At 38.6% G+C, this 14991-nt stretch overlaps 1 protein-coding gene across 11 annotated transcripts in view; it reads right to left on the reverse strand.

Moving 5' to 3' along the window:
- The window catches only part of LOC104612904 (uncharacterized), a 33829-nt gene extending 21698 nt beyond the window's left edge, over nt 1-12131 (reverse strand). For 9 of the 11 annotated variants that reach the window (XM_088900564.1, XM_010280558.2, XM_010280559.2 and 6 more), the window contains exons 1-4: nt 11464-12113; nt 11238-11356; nt 6327-6455; nt 6083-6182 (exon numbers count right to left, since the gene is read on the reverse strand). In XM_088900564.1, coding sequence (XP_088756690.1) covers nt 6083-6182; nt 6327-6428 — 202 coding nt within the window. In that variant the 5' untranslated portion in view covers nt 6429-6455; nt 11238-11356; nt 11464-12113. Of the gene's footprint in view, nt 1-6082; nt 6183-6326; nt 6459-11237; nt 11357-11463 lie in introns of all 11 variants that reach the window. The other 2 variants (XM_088900563.1, XM_088900566.1) reach the window with 2 other exon arrangements.
- Between the last annotated feature and the right edge of the window lie 2860 nt (nt 12132-14991).

Here is a 14991-nt window from a genome sequence, read left to right on the forward strand (position 1 = left end):
CAAAGAATATGGAGAATCAGATGTTGGAAGAAAGTGAGATTGTTTTACCCTTGTAGCCAGAAATGGAATAGAGAGAAGGGAAACTGTCCTTAAGGGCAGAATTGCCCACCCAGATGTCTTCCCAGAACAAAACAAAAGTACCAGAATTGACATCATACCTGATACAGTTGAAGAAGAGAGGAAGAATACTCTGAATTGCTTTCCAAGGAGTTGCCAGAGTGGCTCGACGCGATACACCAGCATCCCATCCATTTCTCGAACTGCCATGTATACCATCTATCACCTCATGCCAAAGTCTCTCGTTCTAAGGGCCATCTCCACAACCATTTTCCTAGGAGTGCTTTATTCTTCAAAACTAAATTCCCCAGTCCCAATCCACCTTCCTATTTCCTCCTACACACTATTCCCCAATTTATTAAGTGATCCTTTTTTCCTCCCCGGGCTCCCAAAGAAAATTTCACATTAATTTCTCTAATTTCTTGGCTTCCCTGACAGGAATCCTAAACACAGAGAAATAATAAATCGACAGATTTGCTAAGGAAGCTGAAGAAATATAGTTCCTTTTCCACGAGGCTAACCTTTTCTCAAACTTTTCTAAAACCGGGCCCCAAAAGGTACTCTCCTTATGGTTGGCTCCTAGAGGAAGACCTAGATACTGTAAAGGCCAATAGGAAAAGGGACAACCTAAAAACTCAACCACCGACTCAAGAGTCCTCTCATCCAGATTCACTCCCACCACACAGCTCTTTTCCAAGTTTATTTTAAGAGTTGATACTCTCTCAAAGCGCTTTATCAAAGATTTGAGATTACTTACTGTTCTCCTAACACCCCCTTCACAAAAAATTATTAGGTCATCAGCAAACTGCAAATGGGTCACCCTAATCCCATTCCTTCCTATCCTCCAACCTCTCACTACCCCTTCCCTGTCTGCCTTAGAGATCAAACTACTAAAAACATCTGCAACTGGGGTAAAAAGAAAAGGGGAAAGGGGGTCACCTTGCCTTAACCCTCTAAAAGTTGGGAAGAAATCCTTGACTACCCCATTAACCAAGACCGAAAAGTGGCAAGAACTTATGCATCCCTTTATCCAATTACACCATCTAACTCCAAACCCACAACACCCTAGGACCTCTAATAAGAAGCTCCAGTCCACAAGATCATAGGCCTTTTCTAAATCCAACTTACAAACAAAACTTGCTTTCCGGACTTTCTCATATTCTCCACACATTCATCCGCTATTAGAATCTGATCTGTTATTTGTCTCCCTTGCATGAAAGCTCCCTGGGCTTGACTAATGATGGAGGGTAGCACTACTTTAATCCTCAAGGATAACACTTTAGCCAGGATTTTGTAAATGCTAGTCACCAAAGTAATCGGCCTAAAATTTTTAGGATTTTTTGCTTCTTTCTTCTTAGGGATTAGAGCTATGAAAGTGGCATTAACTCCAGGGCTTACTTTGCTATTAACTTCAAATTCCTTAAACACAGCACAAAGGTCTTCTCTTACCAGATTCCAGCAATCTTGATAGAAAGCCATGGGGAAGCCATCTAGTCCAGGGGCTTTGGATCTATCCATTGAAAACATTGCATACCTAATTTCCTCTTATTCAAAATTCCTCTCTAACCAACTTGCTTGCTCTTCAGACAGCCTGGGCCAATCTAGACCTTCCAACCTTAGTCTATTATTCAGAGGCTTCCCTGCAGTTGATTTAAAGTGGTCCACCAACACTTTTGCTATATCATCTTGATTTGTGATTTCCTCCCCATCCACTTCTAATTTGGCCACACAATTTTTTCTTCTCCTCCCATTAGCCAACACATGGAAAAATTTTGTATTGCCATCCCCTTGTTTGATCCATTTGTGTCTTGACTTTTGCCTCCATGAGATCTCTTCTCTAAGGAGGACTTCTTCCAATTCCTTTTTTAATCTACTTCTCAAAATCCTTTCTTGCTCATTCATAACCCCCTAGAATTCTTTGTAGTCTAGTTCATCAATCCTAGACATTAAAATACTCTTTTGATCCTCTACCCTTCCAAAATGCTCTCGATTCCACTCTTTAATCCTTGCTCTCAGTCTCTTCAACTTTTTGCAGAACCTTACACCTTTCCACTTAACCCCTCTCAAATCTTCATTCCACCACTCACCAACCTTTCGTTCAAAATCCGGATGAGTTAGCCACATGTTCTCAAACCTAAAGGGTTGAGGGCCAAAGCCTAGAACATCTTGACCTAATAGTATAGGGCAATGATCAGATGTAACTCTACGAAGGGTTTTAGCCACCAAATTCCTCCAATGATCCTCCCACTCTACATTAAAAAGGAATCTATCAAGTTTGGAGCAAAGGGGGTTTTCTTTGAAATTTGACCAAGTAAAGTTAGCTTGTAGAAAGGGTAATTCCTTTAGCCCATAGGTGTTAATTAATTCATTGAAATTTCTCATACTTGTAGTAATCGATCTTTGGGGGGTATTTGATTCATTACAAAACCTGATTACATTGAAATCCCCCCCCCCAAACACCATGGGCCATGCCACAAGCCTTGAATTCCATACAACTCCTCCCACATTTCCTTCCTTTCCCTATAACTATTTGGCCCATAGACATTAGTTAACACCCAAATGAATCCATCTTCCACATTTCTGAATTTTAAAGACACAGAGAATCCCCCTATAAGTTCTTCCACAGATTCTACAACATCCTCTCTCCACAAGGTCCAGCACACTCCTCTTGATTTCCGCATGAGGTTCCCCATGAGGGAGCTAAAGTCCAACACACTCCGCTTGATTTCCACACACTCCTGACCCATCTTCTGTCCAAATCTGCCAACTTAGTTTCCTGTAATTATATCAGGCTTCTCTCTCCTCAGCAGGTCTTTGATTGCCCTTCTCCTTCTTGCACTCCCTAACCCTCTCACATTCCAACTAATGATTTTCATAATAAGACTCCTTTCAAACGCCCCTTACGAACCTGGTTCCATCTCACAAAGAACCCTTCCTTCTCTCTCCCCTTCCACTAAACTCGATATCACCTTCTATATCTGATAACAGTCTCTCCACTTCTATTCCCTTTTTCTTCTTCCTTCTCACATTCCCCTCTAATTTTTTAGTCAACCCATTGCCTTTACTCACTCCCCCCCCCAGCCTAGAACTTCTATTACTCTCCTTATTCTAAGGATTTGCTTCAGGTGCCCTACCATCTAACCCCTCCTCCTTTGTTTTATACTCCTCCAATAATGCACAAATTTGCTCCCATATTTTTTCTAACTCTTCCTCCCGCTTCTTCGTAACCTCCAACTCTCCCTCTCTCCTCTCACCTTCACCAATGCTAAGCTCTCTGTTTTCATCCTCACCTAAAGACTCCTCTCAGGATGCTGGTGTATCTGTTTCAACCACAGGAAGAACATCAGTAACAAAAACCGAATTGACAAGAGTACCTTCGTTGTTAGGAGCCAAATGAAACTCTTTCAAGGGATCGGGACCGACATCGGGAGGCAAGTCTAAATCTGTCTCCTGAGGTCTGATCTGCTTAGAAAAATTTTCATAGGAGATCAACAACTTGACAACTTCCGCATCTGAGTTAGTCTTCCACTGCTGTCTGGCTATAGGTGATACATCACAGAGCAGTCCGGTAGAGTCTTTCCTTTCCAAACCCATAAGGCCATAACATGTTCTTCCTGCGCTAAGGAGTTGATCTCCCTTGCCAGTGTAGACAGAATCTGAGTCCCAACCGTAGTTGTCTTCTGTCATTCCATCGAACTCTTCAAGCCTCCCTCAAAACTCTGATAATCACCTCCCTCCTCCTCCAGGAACAATACTTCCGTTCCAAGGTTATCTTCTTCAGAAATATCCTTTGATCTGCTAAGATCGATGCTGCCCAGACTTTCATAATCATCCGATTCAGAACCGCTAAAAACTTCAAACTAAGAGAGCTCCTTCTTTCTTTCCTCTAAATCCCTTTGTTTAATACACCTTGGATTGCGCTTTTCAGGCGATGATTGCTCTAATCTTACTACCGGAACCCATTGTTTCGAAGCTCCATAGCGCGCCGAGTTCAGGCTCCCTGTTGCACGGTTCGTTGCACTCAAAGAAGAAGAAGAAGATAGATGGTAATAACCATCTATCGAAGGCACATGGTTGGTCACGTGCCTTTTTTAAGTCAAGACCTTTTGGGTTGGGCCCCTGAACTGGGCTTCCTGTATCCACCTTACCCGCCTTAGGTGGATACAGTTACAACCTGTGCAAAGGACCTGCCACCCTCCAGGCTGTTTACTGCTTCTACACAGATAAGACCCTCCCCCTGAATGCTACCTTTTTGTTTCTCCAGCATTTATTTTTCCATTTTAGTGAAGGTGCTATTCTTGTTTGAACCATCCAATCCTTTATTGCCACGCAGTTCTTCTTCTTCAAGCTTCTCATCTCCCTCCCTACGAGCCTCTTTCCAAAGCACAGATTCAATGGATGAAGCCAGCCACACTGAGTAAAATTGTCCTTCAACTCGCACCTCTATCTTGAGGAATCTCCTCAGGTTTTACTCCATTCAATAAAATGGAAGCTGAAAAGAGGTCTCCCCAAAAGACACCTCCTAGTGATCCTCTACACATCAAAGCAATGGCTTCAGCAGTTTCTTGCTTCTACAAGTGAAAGGGAAGGCCTAAGAAACGCACCAGCACTCCATCTTCAACGAATAAATCTTTGGAGTTTGATCCCGGACACCATCTTGATAATGTGAAATTCCCAAGTTCAGCTTGGATATTTAGAGCCTCAACTTCTACTCTATTCTCAAGCAAGTCCAGCAAAGCCTTGTCTTTCTCAAAGGGCGTTAAAATAAACGTACTCTTCAACTTCAAGCTTGTTGTTAACAAATCTGCAACTTTCCTCCAATCTAGAATGTGAGCTGAAGCTTTAACTATCAGTTTACTTTCCCAATCTCCTCTCTGTAGGTTTACTCCCATTCTGTGTTTACCTGCCCCAGCTGTCACTATAAGAGTCTCTTGCTTATTATTGCTCTCCAGACTAGTAGAACTGCTTATCTTCCTTTTTTCTGTTACTTCTCTTTTAGCACCCAACAGTCCCAACCGCTGCAGCAGTTCACATAATACCCCATGAACTGCCTTCCAGCCCCGGCTTTTCCTTACCTCTGGGAAACAGATCATCTGTTTCCTACCCTTGCCAAAAAATTCTGTCAAAGAAATGAAAAAGCCTTTAGAATTTCTCTTACACTCTACTACAAACCTTCTTCCAGTTTCTGAGAGAAACTCTTTCCAATTATTTTGTTTGCCTTTGTTACTTGCACCTTCCACAAACTCCTTGAACCCTTCAATCACCCCCAAACCTTCTAACAGCACCATTCCTTTCTTTGCTTCCCTGATTTTCAAGCTCAGCTGACCATTTAATCTCTGTTCCTCAAATAGAAGCTCCTTACTTCAATCTTCAAGGATTTTTTCCGATGGCCTACCTCCACGAACCCTCCCATCTTCCCTCTCTTCCTATTCAGCATGAACTGCAAACAATTTCATCACTCTCAACCTTCTGCTTCCCCCACTTCTCTCTTCAACAAATCTAACAACATTAAAGTTGTTCCCTATCACCCACAGACAAACACAGGAACCTCTTGCCTTTGCCAAATCTTCCCAAAGCCTTGCCCTATGCTCAAGGCAAAGGTTTTTCTTTACCTCTTTCTTTCTCCCTCCTCTCTCTCTCTCTTTTTGAAAGTTGAAGGGTGTTCTTCATTATTCTATTCTTTCTTTCCTCTTTCTTTTCTTTCTTTATGTGCATCTGTGCATAACACATGAGTGTGTACAAAATGCAAATCCAGAAATGGCCTTATTAAAAATCGGGACTAATAATACACCCAGACCTTGTGTAATAGGGTCAGGTGGGATGGGGTTGGGCCAGCTCTAGCTGAGTTTCATTTCTCAACAGTGTAGCATTGTAAAGTTTAAAGAACAAACTTCATTAGAGATGGAAAAATTAAGTTTTGGATGCAAATCAAGCATATCATTATCATCAAGCATATGACCAAAAAAAAGAAAGAAAAAGAAAAAGCAGAAGATAGCAAATCCAGATCAAGCATTTGGACATTTACTGTATTGTTTCAGCACTCTAACTGCCAGTGAGCTGAATCCGCATTGAGGAGCCTCAGGAACCCCTTTCATATAAATCACCACTGGATTTTCCTTGACATCCTGTAGATCAGAAACTGACCATTATCCACAAACAAGAACCACTAGAGCAAAGGAGTGAATCTCAGGCAGTAATATCTTAATAAAGTTTAACTAAGAAAACAATGTAGAAGTGCTAGTTTTCACAAGTTGATAGCAAAAACAAACCTGCTCAACAATGTCGGTTTTGGAAAGGCCAGAATTCACGACTTTGGTGGTAGGTCTGAAATCTTCATGAGTTTCTGGATCATTTGTAGTTGAATATCCCATGCCATGCTGGTATAAAGACCTTGATACCTACTTGACAAATTTAAATCAAGAAATGAATTTTACCTCCATGGTCTAGGTAAAAGAAATAGTATACTTGGAAAATAAAAGTTTGTATTATAAGTTTATAATAATAGTCATAAGTCAAATTTCAAGACTAACCAAGCAAGAAATAATAAGAGTTCCCAAATCCTAACTTTCTAGTTCAGATCTTAGAATAACCACTGGGATTTTTTGCTTTCTCATAATAAATTATTCTGGTTGCGCTAATGGTCAAAAAAAGGGCAGTACATAACTGGGATTTTATAAGCTTAATCAGCAACTCTCTAATTCTGTCCCATTTAATGCATTCATTTCATAAATAAACATCGAGTACTTCCAGGCTCTATACATTCTCTGCTCACTTGAGAATTTAAATTCATAGTTTCCTTTATAATCCTTTTCAACTCGTAATGTTTGTTGCATATTTGGCAAGGTGCAAAGGCAAGGGAAGGCAACATGGTAGAGCAAGTATAAAAACATAAAGGTGATATAACATTAAAGAATCAAATATAGAAAGTAGATAGCAAGTATCAAACACTAAAAGTGATAAAACATGAAAGTAATAAACATTAAAAGCAGAATGGAAGAAACATTACACAGCCTATGGGAAGAAAACAAAGGGGGTGGACCTAGGCTGTCAATGAATTGGATCCAATCCAGTTAAACTGGATTCAGATATATGATTATTGGATTCAATTGGACCATACTAAACAAACTATTATATAATTGGATCAGATTGGACCCAATACATTGCAATCCAATGTTAACTCCATGGTTTAAAATACCGACAGAGGACAGATATCAGTTTTTGGTAAATACAGATACATAGCATGGTAGGAAATCATCAGTCTTAGGGGCCATTTGATAACAGCCCAAGTTGCTGAACTGGAAGACTTACTGCTTTGTCTTTTAGTTGTTAAAATAATTAAATAATAAAATTTTAAAGGATATAGTGATCTACCTGCTTTGATCATAATTCACCAAAAAAAAAAAGAACTTGAGTAGAATTAGGGTTTCCCTATTCAGGGTGTATAAGTATGCACTATGTTTGCTAACCCCTTAATTATATTCCTTAGAGGAAATACCCTTTGATTTTGATTTTACGTGAAAGAGTTACTTAGGTATAAACAGTCCCATCAGCTTGGATTCTTAGTGGGTTATACCCATGAGCAGGCCCCACAATTGGTAGATAGGTCATAGGATAGGGCCCTTTCACCATTGGGTACTTGTGTATTTTAAACTTACACATCTTAACAGTGAGTCCCGTTAATCGGTAAAAAGTGGGACCTACTATACTAATTTGGTAGTGCGCATGACCCACTTTAATGTTTCAACATGTTTTAACAGTGGGCCCCATAAACAAATAGGAGGACCCACTATACTAATTTGATAGTGGATGCGACCCAATTTGATATTTTAAATTTAATTATTTTAACAGTAGGCCCCCATTGATGGGCAGGGCCCACTAATGATGACTTGCTAGTGGGTGTGGCCCACCTTAATGTTTTAAACTTGAATATTTTAATAGTGAGCCCTGCTGATGGGTGGGGCCACTATGATGACTTGATAGTGGGTGTGGCCCACTTTGACATTTTATACTTGAATATTTTAATAGTGGACCCTGCTGACAGGTGAGACCCACTATGTTGGTTTGATAGTGGGCATGACCCACTTTAATATTTTAAACTTAAAAAATTTAATTGTAGGTCCTGTTGATAAGCAGGAGCCGCTATGTTGGTTTGATAGTGGGTGTGACCCACTTGAATATTTTAAACTAAAAAAATTTCCACAATGGGGCCCACTGATAGGTGGGACCCACTATTGGTTTGATAGTGGATGTGGCCTACTTTAATGTTTTAAACTTAAATATTTTAATAGTGAGCCCCACTGACTAGTGTTACCCACTATGCTGATTGGGAACTCAAATATTTAAATAGTGGGCCCCATTGATATATGTTATTTAAATAGTGAGTATAACCCACTTTAAACTTAAATGTTCTAACAGTGGGGCCCACTATACTGATTTGATAGTGGAATCCACTAATTCATGATAATTCAATCAGCAGAACTACAAGTTCCCTCCTCTATTTCCTCTCTTCCTCTCTTCTCACCCTTTTTCTCTTTCTCTTTAATCTCTTTCTCTTCTCTCTTTTCTCTATCTTCCACCCATTTTTCCTCTCCTCTCTCCCTTATTTAGAGGAGACAGTTATGGGTACGGAAGTTAAAGCAACCTCCCCACTCTTCATACGTGGGGTGGTTACTTAACTCCCCCCATAACCAGAATAAATTAAATTTTAAATTTATGTGAAGTAGGCCAGCTGTCAAATCTGGCCCCTCAAGCCTTATATTATTTTTTTACATCATATATATTATATATTTTTAATCCTAAACACTACTCAACTTCAGTTTCAGCCATTAAGGAGTCCACAACCTCCTTAAAAACTAATTCACTAAAATACAAAGTAACAAACTTTCAGCAACTTCAGATGTTATCAAATGGCCCCTTAGTAAAATTTTATAGTATCCAACACATCTCAGTATGTATTGTGCCACTATCAGTTGATACTCAATTATTGCAAACCAACATTGCAACTGCTACAAATCATTAGAAACGCGCTCAATTGTTCTAAACCATTACAACCTCATAATCAACTGTTACAAACCCACACTTAACCATTGCAAATCAATAATCAACTAGTACAAACTGTTACAATCCCATACTAAACCATTACAAACCCATAATCAACTACCACATCCCTCAACCCCTACTGCCTCAACCTTAGATTGGAGCTATTCAGCTCTTAGGGAATTACCCTGACCCGCTGGACCTGAGAATCTAAGAATTGTATTGCCACAATGACCCCTTTCAACACCCCCACACAAGAGGGCCCTGTATTTCCAAGGCAGCACTCATCAAAGTTGAACTTAACCACCCCTGCTTCTGGGGGAATCAACTCCAGCACCCTCTTCTGTCTGCTCATTTGAAAACTGGCCACGGTTTGCCATTCCCTTAGAATATCATTTGGAGACACACCTTTAAACTCTTCAGTTACCAAACCCAATGTGCAACCCATATCATTGTGAGTTCTATTGCTTCCTCAACTTAGTTGTACCTCTCAAAAATTCTTGCATTTCTTTCAAACTACAGCCCTCACAGAATTTCTCCACCCACACATTGCCATAGAATCTTTTGCCTCCGGGTGGAGTAGCCCATCACATCTGTCTTAAAGTCCACAACTTCAGATGGTGCCACCCAAGCTCTTCCCACCAAATAGAAAAACTGTTGCCACAACCAAGAGGCATAGGAACAATGCATCAATAGGTGATTGTTCTTCCCATTCTTCAAGCATAGGACACACACATGAGTTGAAAAAGACCAGCCTTGCCACTTCCTTTGGAGTCTTTCAAAGGTGTTAATGTTTTGATTGTCCGCCTTGCAGGAAAGAAAAATCTCGACTTTAAGGGGAACTGGACCATGCTACAGCTCACTAACAAAAAAAAGAGTGTTCCTCAGTTAATGAATAAAAGATTTTAAAAAAGAAGCACAAATATAGGTGTCCTCAACAGTGGAAGACCACATCCTGTCATCATTACCTTAAGGAGAGAAGTTGACATCCTGAAGTAGATTACGCAAAGGGATCATCTCACATCTTTCATGATCTCTCAAAGGTCCTCTCAATCCTGAATCACAAACCAACTCATTCCCCTTCAAGGATACCACTTCAACAATTGATTTACTTTAGAAATTGGATAAGTTGTAGATTCCAGGGAAGGATTGACAGAATGGAGAATCTCCCCACCAGGATTGATGGGGAAGGTAAGGTTTGGGTTGAGGAGATTCTTAACCTTGGTATTTCATGAGTCACATATCTCAATTTTTTGGATTTTCATGCTAGTGTATCTTCAATTTCAATCTGTAACTTATCTTCATTTTGCCTCACCCTCTTTGGTTGTGGTTTTGGTATGATAATAGGTTACGAATGGTGTGATGGAGTTAACTTCTGTTTTGTTCTCAAACTTTTGTTTGTTTCATTTTTTTTCCATTGATTTTCTTTGTTCCATGGTTACTGCCTATTTGTTATAAATTTATTTTATAAATAAATTTCTTTTCCTCTATTCAAAACATGTTTATTTGCTTTATTCCATGCTTATTGTTGGCCTTCGTTGTAATTACTTTAGCATCCTTCCATATTAAGGTTATAAGGTTATTATTCCCATTAAGTTTTATCAACATCACTTTTAATTATTATTTTAATTTTAGCTAGAATTCTCACCTTAGGTAAACAAATTCAGGTTTCTTTGATTTGAGAACATTCAACTTACAAATTAATGTTTCTCATTAACTGAATTTGGCTCTTTATAGGTGGAATTTGAATAGCATGTTGGGAAGGCAAACACCCTCCTAGAGTTTACAACAAAACAATATATGATTATTAATGTTTGTTATGAGTGATTACCACTAAACTATCATCTTAATTTTGGAGAGACATTTTCATAACCAAAGTAGATTGACCTTCCATAGAAGAAATTTTACAAACACTTGCTTGATCTACTTTTTTCATGTGTAAACTAATGTACACTCGTTCTCTAATGCACATTCAACAGGAATGAATCATCATCAAACACAAGTTAACAAAATTTTTTATATAAAAACGACAGCCTATTTACTATGATAGAAATGCAAAGAGAACCAAAAATCAAATTTATTTGAAATGACTTTTTGATTGACTAAAACAAATTAAACTATCATACAAAGAAATTATAAAATACCTGTTAGTGACACCGGTGTTCAAACTGATAACTTCCTCCGGTTAGGAAGGCCTCAATGTATTGGGTAAAACCCTAGTTTGATGGATAAGCCAAACAAAATGATGGAGCAGTGACAAATACTGCGCAAGAAACAAAAACGGTTAAGAGCGTCACCTGGTATATACTGAGACAGAAATAGAATTGAAAAAAGCGAGAATGCTAACTGAAAAATTCAACTACTATGTACCAGCAAGAAATGGCATCCGCTGACAAGTTCCAACTCCTGTAGATTCAACTTCGACCATAAAGTACAAGTTCCAATGCCTCTAGATTCGACCTCGACCACAATTTTGCAGGAGAGGGACAGCGAGACAGAGGGAGAAAGGGAGAGCGATAGAGAGGGGGAGGGAGAGCGGGAGAGGGAGAGAGAGAAAGAGAGAGAGAGAGAGGCGATACAAAGGGAGAACAGGAGAGAGCTAGAGAGTGAGAGCGAGAATGAGGGAGAACAGGAGAGAGGGAGAGCGAGACAGAGGGAGAACGGGAGAAAGTGAGAGAGGGAGAGCGGGAGAGGGTGAGGGCGCGATAGAGGGAGAGCAAGACTGAGGGGGAGCGAGGGAGAAGAAAATGAGAGTGAGAAAGAGGGAGAGCGAGAGAGACTGAGAGAGGGAGAGAGGGAGAGCGGGAGAGAGTGAGGGCGCGACAGAGGGAGAGCGAGACTGAGGGGGAACCAGGGAGGAGAAAATGAGAGTGAAAAAGAGGAGCGCCGCTGGGAGGAGAAAATGAGAAGCGCCGCTGGGGAAGAGAACTTGCAGTTGCAGGAAGAAGCAGTCGAAGAAATGAGAGTTGAGAGTGCAGAGACAACGAAAAGGGAGGGCGGCGACCGGATCTGCTCCTCACATCTGGCGCCTCACATGTACATCCTATCATCCATTGGGAATATCTCTCTTATTTATTTGTTATTATTCACGGGAGATATCATGGAAAGAGCAATGACCGTGGGTATAATAGGGTCATTTTAGTATTTGGAATTTATGGTTAAATTTAAAATAAAATTTTAAATAAATGTTATTATTACATAAAATACAAGCTGGATTGCCAGTTAACAAGAAAAGCATAGGCTGTATTTGGATGCCATGTAAATAAAAATTTACATTGGTTCACCTTTATATGTGTTTGGTAAAAGGATGTAATTATTATCAACTTAAAATTATACTTTGGTTCAGTTTTATATGCGTTTGGATGGAATGTAGTTTTACATCAATGATAGATGTAAAATCTCATCACCTTTATAGTTTTACATCAATAATCGATGTAAAAACTACATCAGGATTATCAATGTAAAACTTAAACATCTTTTTACATCGATTTCAAAATACAACGGCCATATATATTTATGGTTCAGTGTAAAATGTCATCAATGTATTTAAAACTTAAACATCTTTTTACACTGATGACATTTGACACCTCTTCCAAACACAGGGAAAAGCATGATGCTTAGTTAGTGGGGGAATCTGTCTTATAATTTTAAAACTTGAATTTGATCGTTATTATAGATTTCGTATGGGTTGGCCTGGGATTCAAGTTTCTGCAATGGGCCTGCTATACTTTTCCCTTTTGGCCAAAAGTGAAATGGCAAAATTACAATTAAGAGGCATAAAAAAGTGCCTCTAATGTTATAAAATAAGTTGCTTCCTTTGGGCTTTTTTTTTTGTAATTAGGTGCCTCTAATGATAAGAATTTTAGTAGTGGTAATAGTAATACTAATAATAATAGTAACTTTTGTTTTCTAATTTATGTTGAATATGATGAACATATAATATTAGAAAAATACCTTATTTTTCATTGTAAAACAATGTTAACTTATGAAGATACAAATTTAAGCAAGTCCTAACTAATGGAGATTCAATTTTTATTAGGAGTTAGGAGGCCAATGCTACACAACCCCCAAATTCCTTTTGCATTGGCGGTATGGTTTGGATCTCCCATGCAATTAAGATTAGGGAATATATTTCAAGATTCTTGGATTCACTGTTTGTATTCCCATATTACCTCCCTTTGTACAACACATAATATTTTTGTTATTCTTGGTTAGATTATATTATATTTGCTTTGTTGTTGATCCTCATGTTCATACATATGTTTGTTGGGAATGAGCTGAAGGACAAGCCCCTAAAGAGAATAGTGGGTTTGGCTACTACAGGTGCCAACACTAAATGTTCATTTTTATTTGTGAAATGTGAATATCATATGGTTTTAGCAAAGGTTACTATCGCGGTTTTAAGTAAAGTGCCAACACTAAATGCGGAGAAGGATTGGAGTTGTGAGAGGGAGAGGGAGAGAGAGAGGGAGGGACGGAGATAGGGTCATAGGGAATCAATGTTCTGCTTTGTTCTTTGATCATTTTATATTTTTTGTAGGAGGTGCATAGTGAGGTCTTACAAAACTCACATTTTTAGAGAGATCAGTAGGGATCAATGAGCTTTTGCCCCATCAATGAAGTTTGAAAAACTGATATACCTTGTTTCATATATATATATATATATATATGATTAATCATGATCATCTATTTATCAAGCAGGGGAATTTTCTAGACAGTGATTGTATGTAATTTCTATAACCCGTGTTGGGACTGATATTTCAACCAATGACCACATGGTATGGTAATTTTCTGAAAGTTTTCAGTGAAAAGAGAACAGCGAAATGAACATCTATAGACCTTTTTGAGTCCTTTTCCTCCCAAATGAAACAAAAATTCCTATAGATTTTTCAAAGAAATAGGAATTGGAAAAGTTGGTCCTTAGTTGTGAGAATCTATAGTTTCTTGATCAAATCTAATTTCTTCCTTCTCTTTTTATTTATTTGTTTGGTTATCTCTTTCCTTTAACAAAAAGCAAGAATTACACTAAATTCCTTTATCTTTCTATTGTTGTAGGTTCAGACTAGGTTGCCAATCTTTTCCCTTATTAGCTCCTTAATATTTTATTTTCCTTTTTAATTGAGCAGGATTGGTTTTTATTAAAGATGGAAGATGATCAGTTGGGACAACCGCAAGTTTGACTCACTGTCTTGGTGTTTAATCACAAATAATTAGTCATGGTGTTGAGAGACAAAATTGTCCATTGAAGAGCAATGTCTGCATGCTATACAAGCCGATTCAAATAGCTCACCTCAAGTGGAATATGTTAACTTGTTTATGTAAAGAACAAAGTCTTTTTTTCCTTATTTTGTAAGAAGCATATGGGTGAAACTTTACAACTTAGTCTGTGTTTGGTTGCAATGCAAATTTATTTGCACTAGTACAAATGCATGGGAGTGCAAATATAAAAAATGCAAATTCTTGTTTAATTTTGTTTTGGATTTTACTTTATGTATTAATTTCCTTCATTTAGACTGCAATCAAACAAAATAAGTTAAAATTTGAAACAAAAATAGGTCAGAGTTTACAATCAAATCATTTGCACTGCCATGATTTTGCATCACTTCAAATTTATTTGCATTGCAACCAAACGCAACCTTAATGTTTATCTCTATTCATATGGGCATTGCTTATTACACCACTCCCAAATATTTAATTAATTCCTTTCAAAAACGTATTCTTGCAATCCTTAATTAATTGCTCATTATTTCCGTGACACACTCTTTTGTCAGAATACCCTTTGTGTTGTTTACAGATTGTTAGGACACCCCTTACCATTGTCACACTAAGGGGCTGGGGGCTGGGGGCTGGGGTGTCTTCATGATGGTCCAACAATCAACATAACTTTACCTTTAATCA

This window comes from Nelumbo nucifera, chromosome 3, assembly GCF_055504915.1.
Source record: "Nelumbo nucifera cultivar China Antique chromosome 3, China Antique-T2T, whole genome shotgun sequence".
NCBI lineage: Eukaryota > Viridiplantae > Streptophyta > Magnoliopsida > Proteales > Nelumbonaceae > Nelumbo > Nelumbo nucifera.